General features: G+C 36.1%; 1 protein-coding gene across 6 annotated transcripts in view; it reads left to right on the forward strand.

The window, feature by feature from the left end:
* Window positions 1-27,435, forward strand: part of RPS6KC1 (ribosomal protein S6 kinase C1) — a 174,739-nt gene that overhangs the window by 18,674 nt on the left and 128,630 nt on the right. For 5 of the 6 annotated variants that reach the window (XR_003522969.1, XR_003522968.1, XM_027610784.1 and 2 more), the window contains exons 3-5: window positions 3,146-3,266; window positions 15,227-15,342; window positions 26,936-27,029. Coding sequence is in view for 3 of the 6 variants with exons in the window: in XM_027610784.1 (XP_027466585.1) it covers window positions 3,146-3,266; window positions 15,227-15,342; window positions 26,936-27,029 (331 nt within the window). In the remaining 3 variants the exon portion in view is untranslated. The remainder of the gene's footprint in view (window positions 1-3,145; window positions 3,267-15,226; window positions 15,343-26,935; window positions 27,030-27,435) is intronic. The other variant, XM_027610787.1, reaches the window with a different exon arrangement.

Genomic DNA, 27,435 nt, shown 5'->3' on the forward strand with positions numbered 1-27,435 from the left:
CAGTTATAAACATCAGTACTGCTAATGTAGTGGAAATGTGCTTTTGTTCACTTTTCCATTTTGAAGATTTCTAGAAATGTCCAAGGTTAAAAGGAGTACAAAGAAAAGGAGGCAGTAGATGGTACATTTTGTGATGCTTTGATTTCTTTCTTTTTTTTTTTTTAAAGATTTTATTTATTTATTTGACAGAGAGAGACACAGCAAGAGAGGGAACACAAGCAGGGGGAGTGGGAGAGGGAGAAGCAGGCCTCCCGCAGAGCGGGGAGCCCGATGTGGGGCTCGATCCCGGGACCCTGGGACCATGACCTGAGCTGAAGGCAGACGCTTAATGACTGAGCCACCCAGGCGCCCCGATTTCTTTCATTTCTTGAGGGTTTATATTTGCTTTTAGATATTTGGTTCTGTAGTTCTAGCGTTGAGAATAAGGAGGATGTGAGAGAATAAATCAGGCATGATGAAAAAAAGAGTCTCACCTTGGAGGCTCTAATTCTTACTCTGACAGACTATATGCTAGTTTATAGACAATGTTGTTATTATCATTATTGTGATTAAGTTACTAACTTTTGTCCCTTAAGTTACTCTGCCTTTATTTAAAAATGACCCTAATTAGAACAGAAATTTTATCTGCAGATTTGTTTCCATGAGCTACAGTCTTTTGAATAGCTCTCGTTTCTAGTTTATAATGGTTTTAAGGATGGCATTTATCTTATGTAAGGCTATTTTCGTAAGCCCATCACCCATTTCTGCCTTTGGCAGCGTGGTACCTCCACAATTTGATCTATTTTAAAAATATAAAAATAGCACTTTTTTTTCCCCATGACAGAATTATTTTCATGTATTGAAGTTAGAAATTACAGAGAAGCAAAAAATGTGAAAATTAAAATCACTTGTAATCTCACTGTCCTGAGACCATTTACTTTTCAAGTATTGGCTTGTCTTAGTTATTCATTCCTCTTGCTCTGTCTTTTACTGGGACTGTTGGTTCTTTACTATCAGCTTTTGTCTCATTCACTTCCATTTTAAAATAAAATCTTTTCTTCCATCCAGGTGGTCTGTCTCATGGCAAAACCAAGTTCTTAAATACCTACTTTGCACTTGGTTTCCTCTTCCTTACTTCTGGCTGACCTCTCAGTGTTAGGGCTCCCCATTGTTTTGTCCTCAGATTCCTCATCTTGTTAAAAATGCTGAGAAAGCTTTCCTGAGTGATTGCACACCTCTCTGCTGATAATTCCCAAATGAATACATCTTGCTTAGTTCTCTCTCTTGAACTCCATACCTGTGCCAAATATGTCTAAAATTGAGCTTTGTTCTTATCTTAAAAGTTTCCTCTCCCCATTTCTTCACCTTAGAGAATGGCACCACTATTTGTTGGTCTAATCACTACTTGCCTTCAGTATTCCTAAGATAATACCTTCCGTAGGTGCTCCTTTCTTAATACCCGTGGGCTTCCCTTGTCCGCATTTATCACACCGTCTTGTGACTTAGTTATCATGTTAGCTTCCTCCTGCCCACCAAGGGTCTGTGTTTCTCATTTCTTTATCCTTTGTGCTAACACAGAGCTTAGCACAGAGTAGGGACATGAAAATACTTGTTTTGGTGACTATTTTTGTTGTTGAGTAAATGAATAAAAGGAAACATCAAAAGGAAGCAGTTTAAATTAATTCATATGATAATCTGACTAGTCTCCCAGGATTATAACTATAGTAAAAACAAGAAGCTCATCATGGTAGAATTTTTTGATAGTATGATAAAGTTTAGTTAAGAATTTCTTACATCCAGAGAATAAAGTTTTTGACAAGAGTCTCTTAAATCTCACTTGATTACCTTCTTGGTCTAAGATTTGCTTATTATTAGCGTTCCGTTGTATTGAGTTTGTTAGAAGTGAGGTAATTAGGTTTTTTTTTTTTTTTAGAAGCAAAGACCCTAGTATACCAGGTAATGGAATTTAAAACTCAGTTTTATCCTATTTTTTGGAGACTGAGGGGCTGAATCAATGATATCAAAGTCATGTCAAATCTGTTTTCTTTATAAAGGTTTTTTTTTCCTAATTTAATCTGAATAAAGTTAAACAGTAATTCAAATTAATGGAGGTAAACTTTTACATGTTATATAATCTAGATGACGGTTATTTTCTGTTTTGAAATATACTAGTTCTAATGGTATTCTCTTCAGGATTCATCTTGCCTTAAATCCTTATTACTACTTTAAACTGAGATTTGTGAAATAAGATTTATGAAATGTAAAAGTTAAGGTTAATTACTACACAACCATTTCTTCAGTGTTATTTAGTTTATCCTTTAGGCAAATGCTTTGTAGGTACTTTATGTTTAAAAATTGTTTAGGGGACGCTTGGATGGCTCAGTTGGTTAAGCATCTGACTCTTGATTTCAGCGCAGGTCATGATCTCAGGGTCGTGAGATCAGTCCCTGCTCTGTGCTCAGCGTGGTCTGCTTGAGATTCTCTCTCCTTCCCCCCAACACATGTGCTCTCTCTCTCTCAATAAATAAATAAATCTTTTAAAAAAATTGTCTAAATTAGGTGGCTAAGTTGGTTAAGCCTCCAACTCTTGATTTCAGCTCAGGTCATGATCTCAGGGTTGTAAAACTGAGCCCTGCCTTGGGCTCTGTGCTGAGCCTGGAGCCTGCTTGGGATTCTCTCTCTTCCTTTCCCTCTGTCTGTCCCCCACCCCCGGGCTTGTTCGTGCCGTGCACTCTCTTTTTCTCTCAAAAAAATTGTCTTAACTATTTTGTGTTTATAAACATGCTTTTTTAAAGACAGAATATGTATTTTGATATCTAGCTCATTTCCAGGCTAATAGTAATTGAGTTTTGAAGAGGTTAAGTGACATTTTAGGTGGTATAGACCTTCTTTGTACCAGGTTGAATATTTTCCTAAGAAAACAGTACTTGTGTAAAATGAAATTTAAAAACCAAAACAGAAAAGTTAAAGAGTTGCTGCTTTATATTTTTAAATCAAATATTATTTAATCTCAGACAGTTAACCATATTGGTTAGAACATATATTTGTTTGCCTTTGCATGACAATTTTGGGCACTTTCATGAAAAGATTTTTTGTTGTTTAAATATCTGAACCTACATAGTGTCACTGTGAGAGACACATTTGATTTTTCTTTTCTTTTCTTTAGATAATCGTATGGAAGAGATACAGTGACTTTAAGAAACTACACAGAGAACTATGGCAAATTCACAAAAACTTATTCCGACATTCAGAATTGTTTCCTCCATTTGCTAAAGGAATAGTGTTTGGTAAGTGATTATTTTGAAATTTTGATTTTAAAAAGTGATGATTGGCTAATTGTGTGTGTATGCTGAACCCTGAAATACTGTACGATGAAGTCAGAAGCCCTTAGTAAGATGACTGATACCAGGCAGCAAGCACTTGTTGTTTTATCATGTTCCTGGTGTAGGCTTGTTAACTCTGATGGATTTACTCCTACCTTTTGTGAAACAACAGCACACCAACTTCAATTCCAGCCAGTCAAGCACATAAAACAAAACCAAACCAAACATGTAGGAACATAAGAAGAGATGATATTGAATTATTCTTATAGTTCTGAAATTTGGGAATTTTTAGAAGTTTATACTTTGTACATTTTTTCTAATACCTTCCTTAAAATGTGAACGGTTATGATTTGAGGCACCCAGCCAGGCCAGACACAGGTATTTTGGGGTGGTGGCTCTGGATATTTTATTGATTAACGACTTAGATTCATGACTTTGCAAAATTTTAACAGCAAACTGAGGCACAGAGCTTCCTAGTACCCTGCTCTTGTTGCTCTGCGCCGCCCGTGGTGTGTGTGTGTGGGGGGGTATGTCACCCTCTAGCAGGTTGTGGTGCCAGTTCCTGTCTGCAGCTCCCTGCTTACCAGTCCCGGCCTGCAGGTTCCTGTCCATCAGCTTTGGCTTTCCTACCATGGAACAGCTCTGACTGGGGTAACTCCGCTAACTTCTCGCATTCCATGTGCCCGAGCCACGCTGCATGCCTATCTGCCAGCCTTGGCCTGCCTTTACCCCAGAAAGTTGTTTCCTGTGGCTTTCTTAACATAGACATTGTGTACCCTAGGCCTTGTGTTACCTTGCTTGGGAGTGGGCTCCCAGCATTGTGATTCTCTCTTCTTGCTCGCCTGCCAGTCTGGTCCCATGTGAACTCTGGAGGGGTCTTTCTCAAAGCTTTCCTGGCAACTGTGGACTGGCTCTGGCCTAGGGAACCCAGCTAACTTCTCCCCCATTCAGTGGCTACAAACACATCTTCTCCAGGGAGATCCCAATCCCAACTTTGGGGGTGGGGTTCCCCCTTCCAGGTTGTTCCTTCCTTTGGTACTTTCCTTTACCCTGGGGTATTCTTTAGAATTAATAAGTTAACTGTTGTTTAATAGTCTTTATTTATATTAAGTTTTCCTTGTTCAAGTTACTATGTGGATTTGGTCTCTGGACTGAACCCTACTGATGTTCTCTTTGGTTGAGGAAGACTTTTGGATGATTTGAAATTATCCAATCTCCACCTGCTTGTAGTTTATGTGGAATAGTGATTTCTTCAGGCTGATTGCAGGACCACAGAACTCACTGAGCTTTACACCTTTCTTAGGATATTTTGCATATTTTACAAATCCTTGTAAAGATCTGGGGACAAGAAACAGATACATAATAGTATAGTAACATCAGTGGCATTTATGACAGAATGAAGTGTGGCCATCAAAAGCTTGTTGCTACAATTCTTTAATTTTAACAAATAATATTAACAATTTATGATATATAGTGATGTCTTGAAATACAAGTAATGTCAAGAGGTATCTTGGGTTCATAATTACAAAGGAAAGTATTTGTATTTCCTTAGGTGAAAAGCAATTGAGGGATGTGGACAACAGGTCAGTAGCAATAGAACCATTAGTTTTGATGGTACCATCAATTAATTTTGTTCGCCTCTGAAGCACTAAGGGATCCATAAACTCTTGTAAATCTTTGGTCGCTTTTGGCCTTTGAGCTCAGACATTCCATGGTATTCACGTTTCTGATGCCTTCTGTTCATTGTTATTAGCCAATATCTATGGTTCCTTACCTTTTTCCTTGATACTTTTTCTGATTAAAGTTGTAGTTGCTTTTTGCCATTAAACTACTGCCTTTTCTGATCATGATTCTGATCATGATTCTGCTGCTATTAATAGAGTCTTTTTTGATTAATACCAGTCCAGCTGTAATTATCTGGAAATTTATTTATTTATTTTTAAAGATTGTATTTATTTGACAGAGAGAGACACAGCGAGAGAGGGAACACAAGCAGGGGGAGTGGAAGAGGGAGAAGCAGGCTTCCCGCCGAGCAGGGAGCCCGATGTGGGGCTGGATCCCAGGACCCCGGGATCATGACCTGAGCCGAAGGCAGACATTTAATGACTGAGCCACCCAGGCGCCCCTTATCTGGAAATTTTATAAGCACACTAAATTCAAGAAACATTTTAAAAATAGGCATTATGGATATGATGATTCAGCCTCTGTCTTCTAAGAAACTTAGCTGAAGTGAGCATCATGATCTAGAAGTTCTGAAAGGGAAGTGCTTTAGGATGTGACATCCTTACTGTCAAGTTTTTAAGTTTTGTGGCACTCTACTTTTTTTGAGATTTTTTTAAAATTGAATATAGTTGACATATAATATGATAGGAGTTTCAGGCGTACAACACAGTGATTAAACATTTACATAGATTATGAAATCAATACAGTGAGGCTAGTTACCATCTGTCACCATACAAAGTTATTACAATATTATTGACTGTATTCCCTATGTTATACTTTACATCCCTGTGACTTACTTATTTTATAACTGGAAGTTTGTATCTCTTTATCCCCTTCACCCTAACCTCCCTCCCCTCTGGCAAGCACCATTTTGTTCTCTGTATCTATGAATCTTTTTCTGTTTTGTCTGTTCATTTGTTTCGTGTTTTTTAGATTCCACATATAAGTGAAATCGTGCTGTATTTGTCTTTCTCTGACTTATTTCACTTATCATAATGCCCTCTAGGTCCATCCGTGTTGTCACAGATAACAAGTTTTCATTCTTTTTTATGGCTGAGTGATACACTGTTGTGTGTGTGTATGTGTGTATGTGTGTATAGCACATCTTCTTTATCAATTCATCTATTAATAGACACTTAGGTGGCTTCCATATCTTGGCTATTGTAAATAATATTGAAATAAACATAGGGATGCATATATCTTTTTTAAATTATTGGTTTCATTTTCTTCAGATAAATACCCTGAAGTGGAATTGCTGGATCTTATGTTAGTTCTGTTTTTTTTTTTTTTTTTTTTTAAGATTTTATTTATTTGACAGAGAGAGCACAAGCAGAGGGAGAGAGGGAGAAGCAGACTCCCTGCTGAACAAGGGGCCCAATGTGGGACTAGATCCCAGGACCCTGGGATCATGGCCCCGGGCTGAAGGCAGCCGCTTAACCGACTGAGCCACCCAGGCATCCCTGGTAGTTCTGTTTCTGATGTTTTGGAGAACCCCCATTCTGTTTCCCACAGTGATTGCACCAATTTACATTTGCACCAAAAGTTGCAAGAGGATTCCCTTTTCTCTAAATCCTTGCCAACACTTGTTATTTCTTACCTTTTTGAGCCTACTCATTCTGACAGGTGTGGGGTGATATCTCATTGTGGTTTTGATTTGCAATTCCCTAATAATTAGTGATGTTGAGCATCTTTTCATGTGTCTGTTGGCTATCTGTATGTCTTCCTTGGAAATATGCTTATTCAGATCCTCTACCTACTTTTTAATTGGATTGTTTGTTTCTTTGGTGTTGAGTTGTGTGAGTTCTTTCTCTCCTTCGGATGTTAACCCCAGTGACACTCTATTTTAATTATGAAGATGCAAATAATTAAAATTCACCAATCTGAGGAGTTTTTTTTTTTTTTTAAGATTTTATTTATTGGCGCGTGTGTGAGGGCGGGGGGCGGGGGAGAAGCAGAGGGAGAGAGAGAAGCAGACTCCCCGTTGAGTGGGGAGCCCAATGCAGGGCTTGATCCCAGGACCCTGAAATCATGACCTGAGCCGAAGGCAGATACTTAACCAATCTGAGGAATTTTAAGAATCATGCTTCTAAGTGCACACCAAAAGGTGTTCTTTTATATTCTAAAAATAAGAAACTTCCCTCATACTTAACTGTCTTTTCCTCCCCCTTTCTCTCTTAGTCCTTAGCACGACTTTGTGATTAGAGACTGCTTTATTCTTACTTATGGTTGTATCTTCAGCATGTAGGACCATGCCCAACATATAAATGCTTAAAAAATAAGTTGAACAAAAAGTAAGAATGAGCAAAAATTTAAGAGACAGAGTAGTATAGGCAATGATATCTTTGAAAGTCAATCTCAAGGCAAAAATTAAAAAGCTTGGTTATACTCAGTATGGGGATATAGATACACAAGAGGAAGAGTATAAATTTGCATAGGTTTTGGAGGTCAATTTAAAATATAACTTTTCCTTAAAAAAAAAATGCCTTTTCCTAACAATTCTATTTTTAGTAAATTTTACTACACATCTATTCTCACATCTGCATAGGAAATATTCATCAATGATTATTAGACATTTTAGTCTCAGAAGTCTCCTTTGCACTCTTAAATTTTATTGAGCATCTCAAAGAACTGTTGATGTAGTTGTACCTTTTAAAATTTACCATATTTGAAATTTAAAAATAATATTGTGTTAAAAAATAAAAAGTATATTACATATTAGTATTTTTATGAAAAATAATTGTAAGAAGAGTGGTTTTAATTTACATTTGTGAATCTCTAATGCTGGGATTAAGAGAAAACAGCTAGATTTTCATATCTGTTTGTGGATCCAATCTGTGGTGATAGATTGTTTTGATTGAAGTATATGAAGAAAATTCAGCATTATAGAGATGATGTAGGGAGGAGTATTTTAACAGCTTTTCAGACAATTGAAGATAATCATCTTTGATACACCAAAACTTAGTAAGTGATAATTTCTTAAAAGTTTAGTTGCATTATGGAATCTGAAATCTTATAAACAAAGCTTTGGTACTTTGTTTTATTAAAATTCATTAGTCTGTCTTAAGTTTGAATGGATTTTTTTTTTTACGTATGCATGAGCTTGTAACATCATGCATTGGTCATGTGAAAAATATTCATTCCCCAGGTTATGCAGATCTTGCATATGTTGACCTATTTCATTATATAATATCAAAAAATGGTAAATATCATCTAAATGGTAATATCTAAATGGTAAATATCATCACAAATCTCTAAAAATAGTAAATATCATCACAGTTCTCTAAGTATTTTAAGTATTGGGAAGCTGTCAAGCTCAAGCTCACAGTGACTTGATGACTTGAATATCATTGCTGACAACAATGCAGTGGGTAGTTTTCCTTGAATTGTTGGGCTCACTTTGTTTGTTTATTTATTTTTTTTTGAGTAGGTTTCTGCCAGATACCCAAATCTGAATGGTTATAGTTTTTTTCCCACAGACTTTTGAAAAGAAATGGTCTCAAGGGTCAAAATTTAATAAAGTTAATAATTTTTATTGCTTCATCAAAGACATTCTGAAGTGAACCTGACATTTGAAATTTTTTTTTTAATATGAGTGAATGGCAGTCAGAAATATGGTGATTACTAGTAAGTATAGTTTGGTGCCATTGTCTTGATTCATGCTAAGAGGTTTGCACTTTTACTACCATTGCTTTTAGGTGATCAGTGCAGGTGTCAATGCAGTGGAAAATGCAACTACTGTCTTAGTATTATTATGAAAATGGTTTTGACCTTGATCCCTTGCAGGGCCCTCAGGGAGCCCTCAGAAGTCTGCAGATCACATTTTGAGAATGCACACACAAACAAATGTGTGCACACATGTGTACATACATATGGGTGTTCTTTGCAGCATTTTCAATAGAAGAAAACTGAACAGAAACTGAATTTTCTCATTATTTGATTGCATAGATACGCCATAATTTAGCCAATTAATAGAATTCTTTAGCTCTTTGAAATATACTGGTGTGGTAAGATATCCAAGCTATATTTTTAAGACACAAGAACAAATGTTGCACAGCAATGTTTAGTAAGCTCACATCTGTGTTTGAGTAGACATACATAATTGTGTGAAGATATATCCACACACATTTGTATAATGTATGTACCTTCTCTGGGTGTAGGAGGAGGGATGTTTTTACTTTTTATTTTATACCTTCTGTACTATGGAATTTAACAGTGTCCATGTATTTTTAACTTGAATATTGGGAGATACACAACCCAGCTTCTTAAACAGTAAGCTTGTCACTGGGTGAAAGGGAGTGGTTTCTAAAGTGGTTGAGATTTGTAGCTATTATTGATATTGCTAATGGATTATCTTCAACTTTTCTCCACATCCTTACATATAATAGAATGAAAGTTTCTTATTAATCTTGATAAGTAAGCAGTTTATCTCTCTCAGTAAATGGTACAGTCCATTTGTAATACTTGATAACTGCGGTGAACCCTGCAGGCTGCAGCTGTGCCTGTGTGGAGGGACTTGATGGTTCATCATCTGTCTTTTTAACTGCTCTCACATTTTTAGTATGTGAACCTCAGCAGCAAAAGAGAATCCTATTGTAATTGACACAACCATCAAAAATGTAGTTACTAGTCTAGTGGGGTAGTGAAAAGAACATGCCTTTTGGAATCTGATGGCTTTAGGCCCAAATCCTCTATCCGTGATTTACCAGCAGTGTGATCTTGTACAAATTAACATCTGAGTCTATTTTCTTATTAAGATATGGATAGTACCTTCCTGTTCTATGGATTACATCCGCAGTGTGTCTATCTCAGTGCTCAGCACATACCCGCTACCATCAGCTATCCGCTGTTGCTCAGTTACCGCTAATGTATCGTACCCTTGTGTCTCCGAATTCAGCGTTGCACTGCTTCACTGTGAATTTTCTTGTTAGCCTTGCAGACTTTTCAAATGTCTCCTCTTCAAGGAGGTTTTCTCTGTTTCCTTTAGGCTGAGTTTGTTGTTTTCCCCTTCAGTTTTACATCTTACCAGTAGAGCACCTAACTTACGTTTTTCCAATTGTTTTTTTAATTTGCAAAATTTTTAAGTTTACAGAAAAACAACACAAAAGAATAGTGCGGTAAATACTTTTATATCTTTGGCCCAAGTTCACTGATTGTTAACAGTTTGCTGGATTTTTTATAACTCTATGTATCTCTCATTTTCTTTCTGAACCATTTGAGAATAAGTTGCAAATATTGTGACACTTCACTCCTGTGCTTCATATTTTCCCTATAATCACAATTCCATATCACACTCAAGAAACTTAACCCTGATAAAATAATATTATCAAATATGCAGTCCATACTCATATTTCCTCAGTAGTTCTAAAAATGTCCTTTTTAGGTTTGTTTGTTTTTGGATCTAGGATCATGCCTCTAGGTTAATCTAGAGTATTCCTTATGCATTTTTTTTGTCTTTCATGACAATGACATTTTTAAAGTGTATAAGACAGTTTTGTAGGTTTCAAAGTCTCCACCTGTCTGATTGCCTTTTCAGGATTAGATCATTGTTTTGTTTGTTTTGTTAGATCTGTTATCACACTTTGCTTTCCTATGAGAAAGAGAAAAGCAGTTTCTGATAGCTAAGAAAGAAGTGGCCTTGCACTACCTATTTGTTAGACCTTGGTCTTTCCTAGAGTTGGCCTGGCATTCACGTCTAGGCTGTGTTATTCTCCTGTTTGAATGTAAGCGGTTTCACAGAACAGGAACATTAGGCAAGGCCACTGTGTGTCCTTGGATCAAGACAAAAACATGACCACTCTGAAATCATGTCTGAGCACAGACAAAAACATGAGCGTTGTTAAAGTCACAAAAATGATCAAGCATATCTTCATCTTGGCCACCGTGAGTGACTGCCGCTTCTTTATATAAATCACAGCCTTAGCCTCTCTTCATTCATCTTGCCTCATAGTAAGATTTATTAAAATTTTAGCATCATAGAATTAGATAGAATTCATAGAACTGTAGAATTATCCCCACTTACTAACAGCATCAGAACCAGAGTAAAGTCCCCATTTCTTTAAACCTTTCCCCAAAGTACCTAACACAAGCCAAATCCTGTAAGTACATTCTCATACCCTCTTAGTGAAATGCCCCAGGGTTCCCCATAATGTACATTTTCCCTAGCTGCAAGGAGTAATAAATCTAACTTGTTCATTTAGAGGTATGTTCTTGGTGCTGTTGACTGGAAAGAATTCGCACCCGAAAACTTTGGCCTCTCTTTGTTTTTACTCTGTGTGAATTTTTGCTTCAATTAAGAATCAGCATCAAGCTTTTCTAGCTAGTTTCTTACTGGTCAAGGGCAACTTTTAGTTCCATATAGCCAGTTTTTGATCATTGACATTCGAATTTTATTTTTTTCTTTTTATTTTTTTAAAGATTTTATTTACTTATTTGAGAGAGAGAGAATGAGAGATAGAAAGAATGAGAGGGAAGAGGACCAGAGGGAGAAGCAGACTCCCTGCTGAGCTGGGAGCCCGATGTGGGACTCGATCCTGGGACTCCAGGGTCATGACCTGAGCCGAAGGCAATCGCTCAACCAACTGAGCCACCCAGGTGCCTGACATTCGAATTTTAAAAAACTTGTAAGCTCTCATATCTGGGTGTTCTACATTAAAAAAAAAAAAAAAAAAAGAATATCCCAAAGCAGCTTAATAAATCAGAGAAAGACTTTATTTCCAATGATTTATCAGCTTAATTAGAATGCTTGAATTTAACTTTTCCTCCCACAGCTTTTAATAAAACATTGTTGGGTCATTGAGGGTGGGGGGCTGGCTTATATATAATATAGATACATACACACAAATGATATCGTATATAATATGTAATACTATACAATAAATCTTATGAAAAATATGTTTTGCATTTTCTATTGTAAATCAGCTATAATTTTTACTCTGTTCACAGGAAAATAAACATTGACCCTGTGAATGGAAATTTAAAGCAGTGATAAAGAAGTTCCTATTTATGATTTCTCAGTGTTGCTGCTTTTGAGCAAGGTTTAGGTGCTCCTAAAGGACTAGCAACTGCAGAATAGCCACTAGGGTGTTGACTACAATTAGGATGACTGTTGAATCTTGCTACTTTTTTTTTTTTAATTAAAACTAGGTGGCTTTGTTAAATCTCTTAAGGCTAGTAGTTATGGATTAAAATTCATCTGCTTCTCTTTATGCTACAAATCCTACTTTTTTGTTGTTGTTATTGTGAAATATCTTAGGAACAAAGAAGTGAGCATGTTCTTTCATCTATTTGTTCTGATGATAGGATTCAGTGTAATTGAACCTTTTACTGCATAAGCCTTTATTTTTGATTGTGCTTGCTCCACTCTGAAAAATATTTAATTCCTCTCCACTTGTCTAAGTTTAGTGGAATGGAAATGCATAAAGATGTGTTTTATTCTCTTTAGAAGAGAATACTCATTGCCTAAGCATTTTATTAGTCTAGCTTAATAGGGAGGTGGGATGAATCACTGATTATACTTAGGATTGAAGCGCCCAAATTAGTATGTATTTGTTTTAGCTACTGAATGAGATTTTTTAGGGTGTCATTAAATATTAGTGAGTTTTCCATTAAAATTTCTCAACAAGTAGTTAATGCATTTAAAGATAATATCAGGTGGTTTTGTGGGTTGAAACATAGTATGATTTTTTTGTGCATTTTCTGGATTTTTGTTCTGAGGTTATATGTGTTCACAAAATTATTAATATTAATTCACAGGTACTGGAATTAAATTTTGTTTAAAGGATAAACATTGGACTATAATCATAAGTACCAATGTATACTTAATTTCTTATTTAGACAAGAGAAGGAATAATGGACATTAGCTGTCATTTTAACCTGTTTGGCCAGTGGATTTTTCCCAAGACTGAATAACTTAGATTGTTGTCCAGAAAATTTGCTTTACAGGTGGGGGCGCTTGGAAGTTTGTTTCCAGATAATATGTTGATAGGTAAGCTAGCACATCATTCTAGATTCTTATCGGGAGAATTGAGTTAAATTGAATTGTTACATATGAACTGGGAAATAATAGAAAAACAGAACACAGAAACATCAAATAGTATAATGGTATTAGGCTTGGTTTCTTGTGATAAACCTTAAAACCAGATAGAAGTCGATTTCTTTCTCATGGTGTGAAATCTGAAGGTAGCTCCAGGCAGGGCAGCTCCACAGTGATCAGGAATCCAAGCTCCTGTCATGTTGCTCTGTCACTTTTAACCTTCCACGTCACAGTCCTTCCTGGAAAGGGACAAGGAGAAAGAAGGAAAGGCTCTCTCTCTCTCTCTCTCTCTTTTTTTTTTTAAGAGACTTTATTTATTTATTTGAGAGAGAGAGACAGATAGTGACAGAGATAGTGAGAGAGAGCACAAGTGGGGAGGAGAGGGACTGAGCAGGGAGCCTGACGTGGGGCTCGATCCCAGGACCCTGGGATCATAACCTGAGCCGAAGGCAGATGCTTAACCAACGAAGCCACCCAGGTGCCCCAAAAAGGCTATCTCTTAAAGAGATTTTTAGGAAGCTACAATACAACTTTTGTTTTTATGTTTTTGGCAAGAGCGTAGTCCATGTCCACATGCAACTGCAAGGGAAGCTGGGAATGTAGTGTTTTTTTCCTCTGGGTTGCCTTGTCCACAGTTAGAAATTGGGAATTATTTTACTAAGGAAGAAGGTGAAAACAGACACTGGGCTAGCAACTGGCAGCTTGTTACATATAAATAAAGCAGTGTCCTGAATGTTAGGGATCCTCTAATTGACTGCCTCCGGCCTGTTAACCTTTACTGGGCCCCAGGCTCTTTGATGATGCTGATAAAAGTTACAGACTTGTTCCCTAGAAAAAGGTACCTGCGGACACATGCATGGAATTTTGTAGGACTGTTGTCTCTGGAACCCATCCATTAAGCTGAGTAGGTTGTTTATGGACCATTGTTAAGATTTTTTATTAATGAAAGATGACTATTTTCTAAGATAGAATGTTCCACTGTTAAGACTGTTCTTTTTGAAAATTTTTCTAAATTTCCACCATTCACTCTTACAGTTAGGTATGAGTTAATTAGCATGCTGTGTATGCTAGGCACTGTAATGACACTTGAACATTCAAAGGCATCATGATTATTGTTAACTATGTGCTTGTCATGGAACTGGGATTCTTAAGTACATTGTTCATTTTCTCTATTTTACAAATGAAGAAATAACCTAAGATTTCATAGCTAGTGAATGATAGAGCTAGGATTTACACCAGGTCTAACTCTAAAACCATTTCTTTTAGTTTTCATGAAGTAGATACTTCACCATAAGCATGAGACACATTGAGCTGAGAGTTTTTAGTGGTTCAGTTTCAAATTCTTGTTCTGGGTTATATAACTAGGAATCTCTTTGTGCCTCAGGTTTCTGTTGACATTTTGCAAAGCCACTTAAAATGTTTATGGGTTGATGCTCCTCTTTTGATTTTGTATTTTTGAAGCCTGGATTGTGCTACATGGCATGTGACAAATGCCAACCAGGAATCTGATCTAAGAGGAATACAAAATGATCTATTTTAAAATTTCTTATCAGCATTCAAATTGTATATAGGATTAAAAAAATTCTATGAAAACCACCTTTCGATCACCTTGTAAATCAGAGCTCGCTGGTGCGGTGCACACCGTCTTTTTTCTCACATGCATGCTGTCACGTACGCTGACAGCGGCACATGTGGAGTTTGGCTTCAAAGCTTTTTTGCTTCAAGCTGAGGTTTTTGACCCCACTGATATACAGATGTTCTCATAATTTCCTCTCTTCAGCTCCTTTATAAATCAAAAAGAGTGGGAAAGGGAAAATTATATGAGTAATTACAGTATTAAATTACTATGGAAAACCATTTGAGTTCTTTAGAATTCTCTTTTTAGCTTGAGTTTCAAATCACCAGCTTCTTAAATGTTAATGTTTCTTACACAGACAGGCCTTTGAGTAGGGCTGCATCATTGATTTATCAGTTCACACCTCTGTCTCTTGTATCAGAAACACTGTTGTTTTTTTGGGGGGAGATTACGCTGATTCCGATAGTGCAGACTTGACTTTAGAGGACTGTGTAGTAAGGCAGTGATCGGCCTGCTGCTGCTTTCTGAGCTGTCAACGTAAACTCCCATAAACCTTCCTTCCTTCCTTAAGTCTTGGTTCTTATTTGATTCTAGGACGATTTGATGAAACTGTTATTGAAGAGAGAAGACAGTGTGCTGAAGATTTGCTACAGTTCTCTGCCAATATTCCTGCTCTTTATAACAGTAAACAACTTGAAGATTTTTTCAAGGTTTGATAGTCGTTCTGAAATATTTTGTACTTCATTAAATATATTTTGTTTTCAAATTTGTAGTAAGGTGGGATTCAAGTTGTTTTATTTTTTTAACAGAAAATGTTATTTACTGTTGAATTTCATTATTCACTAAAATAAGTAGAAGTTTAGTTGCTAAACAACGTCTTTGACATATCTTCTGTTTTTAATGCAGAAATGTATAAGATTTTTGATTCATACTTTTTAAAAAATTGATGCAAAAGGCTTAGGATTATCTTGTTCACTCCATCATAATTGAAGTACATTAGAAAAAATTTAAGTATCATGAAATTTTAGTTGTTGCCTTCACTTTTTGAGGTGTGTTTCAGTGGTATACTTTTTGGGATAGAAACCACTCTAAGTTCATATTCACTTTGTTATAATTGTACTAATTTGTGTAAGAGATAGAGCAAAAATAATCACTATATAATTTTAGAGAGATAGGCTAGTACAAATTATGTGACTAGAATCATTGGATATTAATGTTTTCTGTTCCTTTCTTTTTTTAAAGATTTTTATTTATTTGAAAGAGAGAGACACAGTGAGAGAGGGAACACAAGCAGGGGGAGTGGGAGAGGGAGAAGTAGGCTTTCCGCAGAGCAGGGAGCCCGATGTGGGGCTTGATCCCAGGACCCTGGGATCATGACCTGAGCCGAAGGGAGATGCTTAACAACTGAGCCACCCAGGCGCCCCATGTTTTCTGTTTCTTGACATGAAATGTTTTCATTCTGAGCTCTTTATCATTTTATTTTATTTTTAATATTTATTTATTTATTTAAAAGAGAGAGTGCCAGCAGGGGTGGGGGGGAGCAGAGGGAGAGAGAGAGAGAGAATCCCAAGCCGACTCCACACCCAGCATGGAGCTTGACGCAGGGCTCCATCTCATGACTCTGAGATCATGACCTAGGCTGAAATCAAGAATTGGACACTTAACCAACTGAGCCACCCAGGTGCCCCAGAGTTCTTTATTGTTTTAAATAATAATTTTCTAATTTATTTTGTATTGAGCTTGTGCAGGTTGTTAGTTGGTATCAGTGTCTTCATTGACCACAATTTTCCTATTGCCTTTAGACTTCTAGAAAAAAGCTAGGCGATTGTGCCATACTTCCTTTCTTTAAACTACTCATTTGTATAAATGTAATTGTTAGAACACATGAAGTATATGAATAGTATATGAGTATTGGGATTTTTAATTTTCCTGATGCCAGTGGATCTACAAAAGGAAATTATTTTTTATGACTTATTTTAACTTACTGAAGAAAGTTGATCTTTTGAAAGATATTATAAATTTATGACTTTACACTAATAGAAATGCAAATAATAATAGGAAAGTTTGTAGTACCAGTAAGATTTCTAATAATTGACTTCATCGCTTAATTTTTCATTACTGTGTAAACCAGGCTGAGATGATGAATGTGGCTCTGCTTATGGCATACTGCAGATCTTTAGGATAAAAGGTCAAATCAAGTTGATACAGTATTTGTTCTTTGCTATTCTTGGTTTACAGCTCTATGTGGCAAGCAGTCTATGCTTATAGAAAAAAAGGCAGCATTAGGGGTGCCTGGGTGTCTCAGTTGGTTAAGCATACCAACTAACAGCCTGCACATGTGTACAGGGTGGGTGGGAGGGGCAGAGGGAGAGGGAGAGACAGTCCTAAGCAGACAGTGCACTGGAATGAGGAACCTGACATGGGGCTCGATCTGATGACCCTGAGATCACTCTCTGAGCCAAAACCCAGAATCCAATGCTGAGTGTGCCACCCAGGCGCCCCCAACTTTGAACAATTTAAATATAAGTTACCTGTTATGTATGTATATGTGTATGTATTTTATCGTGTATCAGTATTCTATTCCTTTATGTTGCTGAATAGTATTCTCTTACATAGATTGTACTGCATGTTGTTTATCCATTGACAAAATGATGGACATTTGGATTGTTTTCAGTTTTTTGACCCTTTGTCCAGTACTGTTGCCAACAAATTTTTGTCTACAAATCTATGTGTAGATATATATTTTCATTTCTTTTGGGTAGATTCTGAGGAGTGGAATTGCTGGGTGTTATGGTAAGTTTATGTTTTTAAGAAACTGTTCTTTAAAGTAACTGTACTGTTTTACATTCCCCAGTAATGTATGAAGGCTCTGTTTCTTACACAATTTCACCAATTGTGTAAGAGTTTAATTTATAGCTGTTCTAGTATGTGTTTAGTGGTATCTCACTATAGTATTAATTTCCATTTCCTAATGGCTAATGATGTTGAGCTTGTTTTCATGTGCCTATTCATATACTTTGGTGAAATGTTTGTTAAGATCTGTCCAGTTCTGGTTGGGTTGTCTTATTATTGAGTTGTAAGAGTTCTGAATATATTCTGGATACAAGTTATCCAGAATCCATATCTTTTATCACATATGTGTTTTGCAAATATTTTTCCCCCCATCTGTGGCTTGTCCATGTTCTTAATGGAGTCATTGGAAGTACAAAAGTTTTTATTTTATATTTTTAAAGATTTTACTTATTTATTTGACAGAGAGAGAGAGAGAGAGAGCAAGAGCAGGAACACAAGCAGGGAGAGTGGGAGTGGGAGAAGCAGGCTTCCCGCCAAGCAGGGAGCCCAGTGCGGGGCCCGATCCCAGGACCCTGGGATCATGACCTGAGCTGAAGGCAGGGGCTTAACCAACTGAGCCACCCAGGTGCCCCAAAAGTTTTTAGTTTTGATGAAGTCTAATTTATCAATTTTTTCTTGTTTTGAATCATACTTTTTTTTTGGTCATATCCAAGAACTCTTAGATTAAAAGTCTCCTGTGTTCTTTTCTACAAGTTTTGGTCTTACATTTAGGTCTATGATCCATAGTTAATTTTTGTATACAGTGTGAAGTAACAGCCTAAATTCATCTTTTGGCACACGAATATCCAATAGTCCCAGCACTATTTGTTGAAAAGGCTGTCTTTTCCACCATTGAATTACTTTGGCATTGTTGCTGAAAATGAATTGAATGTAAATGTAATGGTTTATTTTTTGACTTTTGATGTGTTTTATTGATCTTTGTGTCTGTTCTTATAACAGCACTGTATTTTCTTGATTATTTTAGCTTTATAATAAGTTTTGAAAACAGATAGTGTAAGTTGTCCCATTTTGTCATCCTTTTTCAGAATTGTTATGGCAATTTTGAGTCCTTTGAATTTCCATAAAAATTTTTAGCATCAGCTTGTCCATATAAACAAAAAATTCTGATGGAATTTTGATTGGAAATGTATTAAATCTGTAGTTCAATTTGGGAAAAATTGTTTCTTAACAATATTGTCTTTCAGTCTATGAACATGAAATGACTCTCCATTTATTTAATTAGTCTCAGCAGTGTTTTGCAATTTTCAGTGTATAAGTTTGGCACTTCTTTTGTTAAAATTATTCTGTGCATTTTATTCTTTTGATGCCTTTGTGAACAGAATTGTGTTCTTTCTCTTAGCATTATGTTTTAAAGGTTTAATCCATGTTGTAGCATGTAGCAATACTTCATTCTTTTTGTGGCTATATAGTATTCCTTTGTATGGATCCATGGATATACTACATTTTGTTTATCCATTCATCAGTTGAGCACATTTGGGTTGTCTCTCCCTTTTGGCTATTACTAATGATGCTGTTATAAATATTGGCATATAAGTTTTTCGTGTGGACCTATCTTTTCATTTCTCTTAGGTATGTATCTAATATTAGAATTGGTCTGGGAAGATTTCAAATCTTAATTCAATTTATTTACTTGTTACAGGTTTATTATGATATTCTCTTTCTTCTTGAATCAGCTTTGGTATTTTGTTCCTTCCCAGGAGTTTTCATCTAAATTGTATAATTTGTTAGCATAAATTATTCATAGTATTTCCTTATAATGTCTTTGATTTCTATAGGGATGGTAGTGATGTCCTTTCTTCCATTCTTGATTTTGGTAATTTGTATGTATCGTGTTTATTTTTTTTCTTGGTCAATCTAGCTAAAAGTTTGATAACTGTTGATTTTCTCAAAAGACTAACCTTGTTGGGGTGCTTGGGTGGCTCAGTCGGTTTAGCGTCTGACTTTGGCCCAGATCATGATCTCAGGGTCCTGGGATAGAGCCCCACATCGGGCTCCATTGCGCAGGGGGGAGTCTGCTTATTCATCTATCCCTGCTCGTTCTCTCTTTCTCTGTGTCAAGTAAATCTTAAAAAAAGATGACTAACCTGGTTTTGTTGATTTTTCTGTATTTCCTGTTTCATTTTTCTATTTCATTTTATTGATTTCTACTCTAAACTTTATTTCCTTCCTTTTGCTTGCTCTGGATTTGCTTTGCTGTTTATCTAATTCTTTAATTCCCTAAAGTGGAAGCTTGGATTACTGATTTGAGATATTTCTTCTTATCTAACATAGGCATTTACAACTATAAATTTTCCTTTTAGCACTGCTTGAACCTCATCCTATAACTTTTTAGGCTTTGTTTCCATTTTTATTCAGTTCAATGCATTTTTTTTATTTCTTTTGTGATTTTTCTGTTGACCCATTGGTTATTTAGGAAAAATGTTGTTTAATTTCCAAATATTTGTTGATTTCCTAAAGTTTCTTTTATTGTTGATTTCCTAAAGTTTCTTTTATTGTTGATTTCTAGTTTTATTGTAGTCATGGTCAGAAAACATGTGTTATATGATTTCAATTCTTTTAAAGTTATTGAGACCTGATCTCATATTTCTTAGCATATGACCTGTCCTGGAGAATATTCCATGTGTGCTTGAAAGGAATATATATTCTGTTGTCAGGTGGAATTTTATGTAAATTTTAGTTCAAGTTAGTTGTTAGTGATGTTTAAGTCTTCTGTATCTTTGCTGCTTTTCTGTTTAGTTCCGTCAGTTATTGAGAGGGAGGTATTGAAGCCTCCAGTTATTATTGTTGAATTTTCTATTTGTCCTTTCAGTTGTTAATGTTTATTTATTTTGGGGCTCTGTTGTCATGTGCATGTATATATATATAGTGGGTATAGCTTCCTGATAAGTTGATTTTCTTAGCCTTATGAATTGGCCCTCCTTGACCTGAGTAGTATTTATTGTCTTAATGTCTATTTTGTATGATTTTAATATAGACCACTATTTAATAAAGAATACTCTAGGTCTCTTTTTGCATGGAACCTTTCTTTTCATTTTTTTTTTTTTTTCTCGTCGGTAGGGGGTGCAGCAAAGCAAGGTTTATTGAGAGATAGCAAAGTGATAGCACAAAGCTCCCAAGGAGGGAGAGGACCTGAGAGGGTTGCTACTTTCTTTTCAGTCTTTTGCTTTCAACCTATTAGTGTTATTGAATCTAAAGGGTATCTCTTACATGCACTATATAGTTTGATCTTTTTTTTTTTTGTCCAGTCTCAAAATTGCTGTCATTGATTGGCATATTTGGTTCTTTTATATTTAAATGTACCATTTTGTTATATGTTATATATTTCATGTATTTTTTGTTCTTTTGTTTCTCCTTTATGTCATCTTTTGTGTTAAATATTTTTTAACTATTTAAATTTCCCTTTTATTTTTTAATATATGTATATATGTATATTTTAAAGATTTATTTATTTTAGAGAGAGCACTTGAGAGAGTGAGCGAGCCAGGAGTGGGGGGAGGGGCCGAGGGAGAGGGAGAGAAAGAACTTCAAGCAGACTCCCTGCTCAGGGCAAAGCCTGATGCAGGGCTGGATCTCACCACCCAGAGCTCATGAGCTGAGCCGAAATCAGGAGTTGGATACTTAACTGAGTGAGCCACCCAGGTATTCCTTAAGTTATATTCTTAATGGTTGCTCTAGGGATTAAAATAATGCATCTTAATTTATGACACTTTACTTGAGATTAATATTAACTTAATTCCAGTAAAATATAGAAAGTTTGCTCCATAAAGCTCTATTCACTCCTTTTTTGTGTTATCATACGTATATCTCAAATGTATTATAAACTCAACAATATAGTGTTAACGATTTGATGTCTTTTCAAGTTAAGGAGAATAAAAGAGAAGAACATATATTTATATAGTCTTTTCTATTTACCCTCGTATTTACCTTTTTTTGGTGTTCTTTATCTGTTCAGGTGGATTTGAATTACCGTATGTTGTCAGCTTGAAGGATTTCCTGTAGTTTCTTTTTGTGTGTGTGTAAGGCGGGTTTACTAGCAATAGATTTTCTTGGTCTTTGGAAGTGTTTTTGTTTGCCCTTCATTTTTATTTTATTTAATTAATTAATTTATTTTTTGAGATTTTATTTATTTATTTCACAGGGAGAGACACAGCGAGAGAGGGAACACAAGCAGGGGGAGTGGGGGGGGGAGAAGCAGCCTTCCCGCTGAGCAGGGAGCCCGATGCGGGGCTCGATCCCAGGACCCCGGGATCATGACCTGAGCCGAAGGCAGACACTGAACGACTTGAGCCACCCAGGTGCCCCTTTTTTTAAAGAATAGTTTTTCTGGATATGTAGAATTATTGATTAACTGTTTCTTTTAGCATTTTGAATTTATCATTTCAGTGCCTTTTGATTTTCATTGTTCTTTATGAGAAGTTGTTAACTTTTACTGTAGTTCTGGTATAGAAGTCCTTTTCTGTTGCTGCTTTCAGAATTTAGCCTTTGTCTTTTAGTAGTGTGACTCAAGGTGTAGATCTCTTTCTGTTTATCCACTTGGAGTTTAATTTATCTTCTTGTATTGGTAGATTATTATTTTTCATCAAAGTTTGAAAGTTTTCTGCTGCATCTTTTCAAATATTTTTTTCAGCTTTTTCCCTTTCATGTCTGGTACGTATTAGTTGGTATGCTTGGTATTATCTTTATAGCTCTTTGATTCTCTTTATGGTTATTAGGTCTTTTTTTCCTATGATTTTCGTTTTGGGTAGATTCTATTGATCTTTAAGTTCATTTATTATTCATCGTTCTCATCTGTTAAATTTTGTTACTATGCTTTTCAACTTATGATTTCCATTGGTTCTGTTTTTAAAATTGAGATTCACATGACACAAAATTCACCATTTTAAAGTATAAAGTTTAGTAGTATTTAGTGTATTCACAGGGCTATGCCACCATTATCATTGTCTAATTCCAGAACATTTTTATCACCCCATAAAGAAATCTTGTGCCCATTAGCACTTACTCTTACTTCCCCACTTGCCCTAACTCCTAGCAACCCCTGATCTATTTTCTGTCTTGATGGATTTGCTTATTCTGGACATGACACGAATGGAATCATACAATATGTGGCCTTTTGCATCTGGCTTCTTTCACCTAGCTTAATGTTTTCAAGGTTCATCCATGTTGTAGCATGTGTCAGTGCTTCATTCCTTTTTATGGCTAAGTAATGTTCCATTAGGTGGATATGAATATGCCACATTTTGTTTATCTATGAATCAGTTGACAGACATTTGAATTATCTCCACTTTTGGCTCTTACGAATAGTGTTTCATTTGATTCTTTTTTATAATTTGTATTTATTTATATTTGCTCTTTCATGAGTCATAGACATCATACTTTAAAAAATTCTTTAATCGGGGCGCCTGGGTGGCTCAGTCGTTAAGCGTCTGCCTTCGGCTCAGGTCGTGATCCCAGGGTCCTGGGATCGAGCCCCACATCGGGCTCCTTGCTCGGCGGGAAGCCTGCTTCTCCCTCTCCCACTCTCCCTGCTTGTGTTCCTTCTCTCACTGTGTCTCTCTCTGTCAAATGAATAAATAAAATCTTTAAAAAAAAAATTCTTTAATCACGACTTCCTTCTATTATTTAACATATTTATAAATAGCTGCTTTGAAGTCTTGGCCTTTTAAGTCCAGTATCCTTGCCCCCTCAGAGTTAGTGCCTATTGATTGCTTCCCTTTCCCATCCCCCATGTATGGAGCACACACTTTCTTATTTCTTTGTATGTCTCATGATTTTTTTTGTTGAAAACTAGAAGTTTTGGATGGTATAGCAGATCGGAGTTCTGATTTTTGCCCTGAGCGTTGTTAGTATTGTTTTGTTAGTGTGTTTAGTAGAGTGTCTGTACTGAATCTGTAGAGTCTATTTAATGGGCAGTGATTGCTGATATCTCTGCTCAATTTTTAATTTTTATTGTATTTTTAAACCTGACTACCTAGGGATTAGTCCTGTATCAGCCTAGGTTAGTCGTCAGCCAGTGATTGGTCTTTGCTTGCATTTAAACACTTTGTTCCATTATATGCTTCTTCCACATGCTGATGATTCTTGGTGTATTTTCAAAATTCAAGCAGTTTTTAAGTTTGCCCTGGCTTTTGCTTTCCTCTAGGATCTCTTGGATTTCCTCTGTGTGTGTGCATCATCATGGTTTGCCAGGGATTTGTAGATAGCTTGATTTCTCTCTAGTCTCTCCTGCATGGATGGGTAGAGAGCATATTAAGAACCCATATGGCTGTGTATTTTCTGTATCTCCCTGCGAAATGTCTGGCTGATATGCTGGTCCTTTGCTTGCCACAACTTCGTGTTTGCTGAGCCACTGTGTGTTGGCACTGGGATCGCTACTATTACTGAAAGTACTGTTTGGGGTGGACTTTTTCTGTGCTTCAGTCCAAATCATGCCAGCCTCCTCTGCAAGTGAATCTGCTGAATTTCAAAGCTTGCCTTGCCCTTGTATAATTACCATGGCAACCCAGCTGGGAGGTGGGAGTAACCCCAGGCAAGAATGCCACAGACTCCCACAGTTCTTACCTGTGGTTTTTATGGTAACCACTTCTTCATTTGTTTTATGTTTTTGGTCAACTTCCAGAGCCCTCAAATGGTCCCTAACAGTTTTCTCTAGTTATTGCCTTTTGGGGAGAGCATTTGCTAATTTACTTATTCCATCATACCTGAACTCCTTTCACCCTCCAGACTGACATTTCAATAACAAAAAACTTTGAGATGCTGTGTAATAAGAGTTTCTGTCTACTGCGTAGTGACGAACACCAAATGGTTCATATTTTTGGTCTAGAGATCACAATGATCAAAATAGCAATTAATAGAGATTAAAATAGAATTGTGGCATATTTTTCCATTACTTCCCTCGAGTTCCTATGGAACAGTTTTTATTATTTTGTTTAATTAAAGATTTAGTCTGTATTATTTTGTATAATATCATTTGTTAAATTAGGTAAATAAAGGGCGCCTGGGTGGCTCAGTTGTTAAGCGTCTGCCTTCGGCTCAGGTCATGATCCCAGGGTCCTGGGATCGAGCCCCGCCTTGGGCTCCCTGCTCAGCGGGAAGGCTGCTTCTCCCTCTCCCACTCCCCCCTGCTTGTGTTCCCTCTCTCGCTGTGTCTCTCTCTGTGAAATAAATAAATAAAATCTTAAAAAAAAAATGAGGTAAATAAAATTTCTCTGCGATTCTGAGCTAAGACATTTTTTGCATTCTTTAGTATTTGTTTTTATTTTATCTTGTAAACAGATCTTACATCAGCTAATATTATTAACAAATAAACATTTATTGGATGCTTATGTTGTTCTAAACACTCTATATGTATGAAATCTTTTAGTCCTAACTTACTGAGTTATAGATAATATTTCCATTTCATAGATAGGTAACTTAAAGTCACACACCTCATGGTTGAAGAGGTAGTTAATAGTTGAAAGGCACTTTCTGTTAAGTGAGATTATAAATAAAATCAGATTTGTCTATTAAAATTCTCAAGAATATTTGCATTTTTTCTTAAGATTTGGTTTGGATGGCTTAGTCTGAAATAGATACTCTTCTTTTTTAGAGAAAAATTCAAATATAAACTTTGATTTGAATATTTTAATAAACAAATAGAACAAAGTAGTATAGATTCTTGCCTCTAAAGAGAATAGTTGTGGGTGGCTCAGATGGTTAAGTGACTGCCTTCCTGCTCAGGTCCTGATCCTGAGGTCCTGGGATCAAGTTCTGCATCAGACTCCTTGCTCAGTGGGGAGCCTCTGTCTCCTTCTGCCTGCCACTCCCCCTGCTTGTGCACATTCTCTCTCTCTCTGATTAAAAAAAATAATAATAAAGAGAATAATTGTTTTAAAGTTTTAGTTCACTTAACACTCTGGGAAGTAAAAGTTGGTAATTTGAGAGGGACCATTTAAAATTTCTCTTTCTTGGGCGCCTGGGTGGCTCAGATGGTTAAGCATCTGCCTTCGGCTCAGGTCACGATCCCAGGGTCCTGGGATTAAGTCCCGCGTCGGGCTCCCTGCTCCTTGGGAACCTGCTTCTCCTTCTGCCTCTCTCTCTCTCTCTGTCTCTCATGAATAAATAAATAAAATCTTTTAAAAAAATTTCTCTTTCTTAAAGATAAGTGGACAGGGAGACGTTTTGATTATGTAAAGACAGTTGTTGAGTTCTTCGTGCTGAAGGAGAGAGGAAATAGGGGTCTTACGTTTCTCTTGTGTTTTGCTATCCTGGTATTGTGTTTGGAGGCATGGAACTACTGGTGGAGGAAGGTAGAAGGAAAGATGTTAAGGAGCAGAAGAGCTATTCTTTTAGTTATAATTATTTAAGGATTATAAGCCCTTATGTCGATGATTGGAGCAGTCCATGAACCCACAGCACAAAATCACACCACCACCACTTACCTGATGAGTACCATTCTCTAGTTGCACATAGAGTAAGAGAAAACAGCCTTTTGGGGGTTGAATTTGCAAACCTAAATATAGAATTAAAATAATGGTCACATGGAGAAATCAATTTTATATTTATTAAAAATAATACAAATATCTTAAATTTGGTTAGTTTTACATACATTATTATATCTAAGTGTTTTTCAGATTTAAGGTACTTCTGGAATCACTGAGGTTCTGTGTGATATATTGTAGTTTTTAATTTGATAAAATTAAATGACTTCTAATGGAGTCCCATCATTTATCACTAATTAGAATGACCAGTCACTAAGGATACTAAGCAATAGTCTTTAGTTGGTGGGTGGTTTTTTTTTTCTTGCATTTTTTAAATGAGTATTTTTGATAGATTTTTTTAAAAAATATGTTTTTACAAGAAGCCACATGATATTATAAACATAATATTCCTTTTGAATGTTAATAGGCTAAAAATAGATTTTAATAATAGATTACTTTTTAGAGCAGTTTAGTTTACAGAAAAACTGTGCAGAAGTATAGTGCTTTCAGGGGCACTTGGGTGGCACAGTTGGTTAAGCTTCTAACTCATGATTGCAGCTCAGGTCATGATCTCAGGGTCATGAGATCGAGCCCCATGTCGGGCTCTGCGCTCAGTGCAGAGTCTGCTTAAGTTTCTCTCTCCCTCTGCCCCTGCCCCCTGTGTGTATGTGCATGTGTGCTCTCTCTCTCCTTTCTTAAATAAATAAATCTTAAAAAATAAAGGAGGATATAGTGTCTTCCTGTATATCCCCTTTTCCCTTCACAGAGATTCCCCCTATTATTAACACCTTGCATTGGTGTGGTATGTTTGTTACAATTGATGAATCAATACTGATATTCCTATTGATTTTTTTAAAAGCAATTATTATCTAGTTTAACAGATGCAGTTTCTGTAATCCTTATACATACTCAGTTGAGTAACTATTGTTCATTTATTATTCATTTTTAAAATACTGTTATTAACAGTGAAACACAATTACTCTCCTCTTTTTAGGGTGGAATAATTAATGATGGTTCTGAATTGATTGGTCCTGCTGAAGCTTATTCGGATTCCCTCGTTGATAGCTTTCCTGAGTGTAGTACAGAAGGTAGGACATTTTGAATTTTTTTCATTTCATGGTTTTGATTGCAAACTATAAATCATATCTGAATTGTGAAAGAATAGATGGCTATAGGAATTTGAGAGTATTTCACCAATTCTAAGATACTTTTTTCCTTAACATTTTAGTATCACTGATGTTGGGTACATGATACTGGGTCGATGATATCTTACATTTACTTGACAGCTTTTTTTCTTTCTTAGTGTGATATATAAAATAATGATTTATCCTACAATTAATGGCATATTAGATTTGATGGAATGTGGTATAATGAATGTTCAGAATTCGTATTGTCTAGCGTTAAGAATATTTTGCTAAAGTTTAGCAGCATCTGACGTTTAGACAATTAATTTCAAGACTGGCTTTAAAAGTTTAGTCATGTTCCCAGAAAGAA

The sequence above is a fragment of the Zalophus californianus genome, chromosome 10, assembly GCF_009762305.2.
Source record: "Zalophus californianus isolate mZalCal1 chromosome 10, mZalCal1.pri.v2, whole genome shotgun sequence".
In the NCBI taxonomy this organism is placed as follows: Eukaryota; Metazoa; Chordata; class Mammalia; order Carnivora; family Otariidae; genus Zalophus; species Zalophus californianus.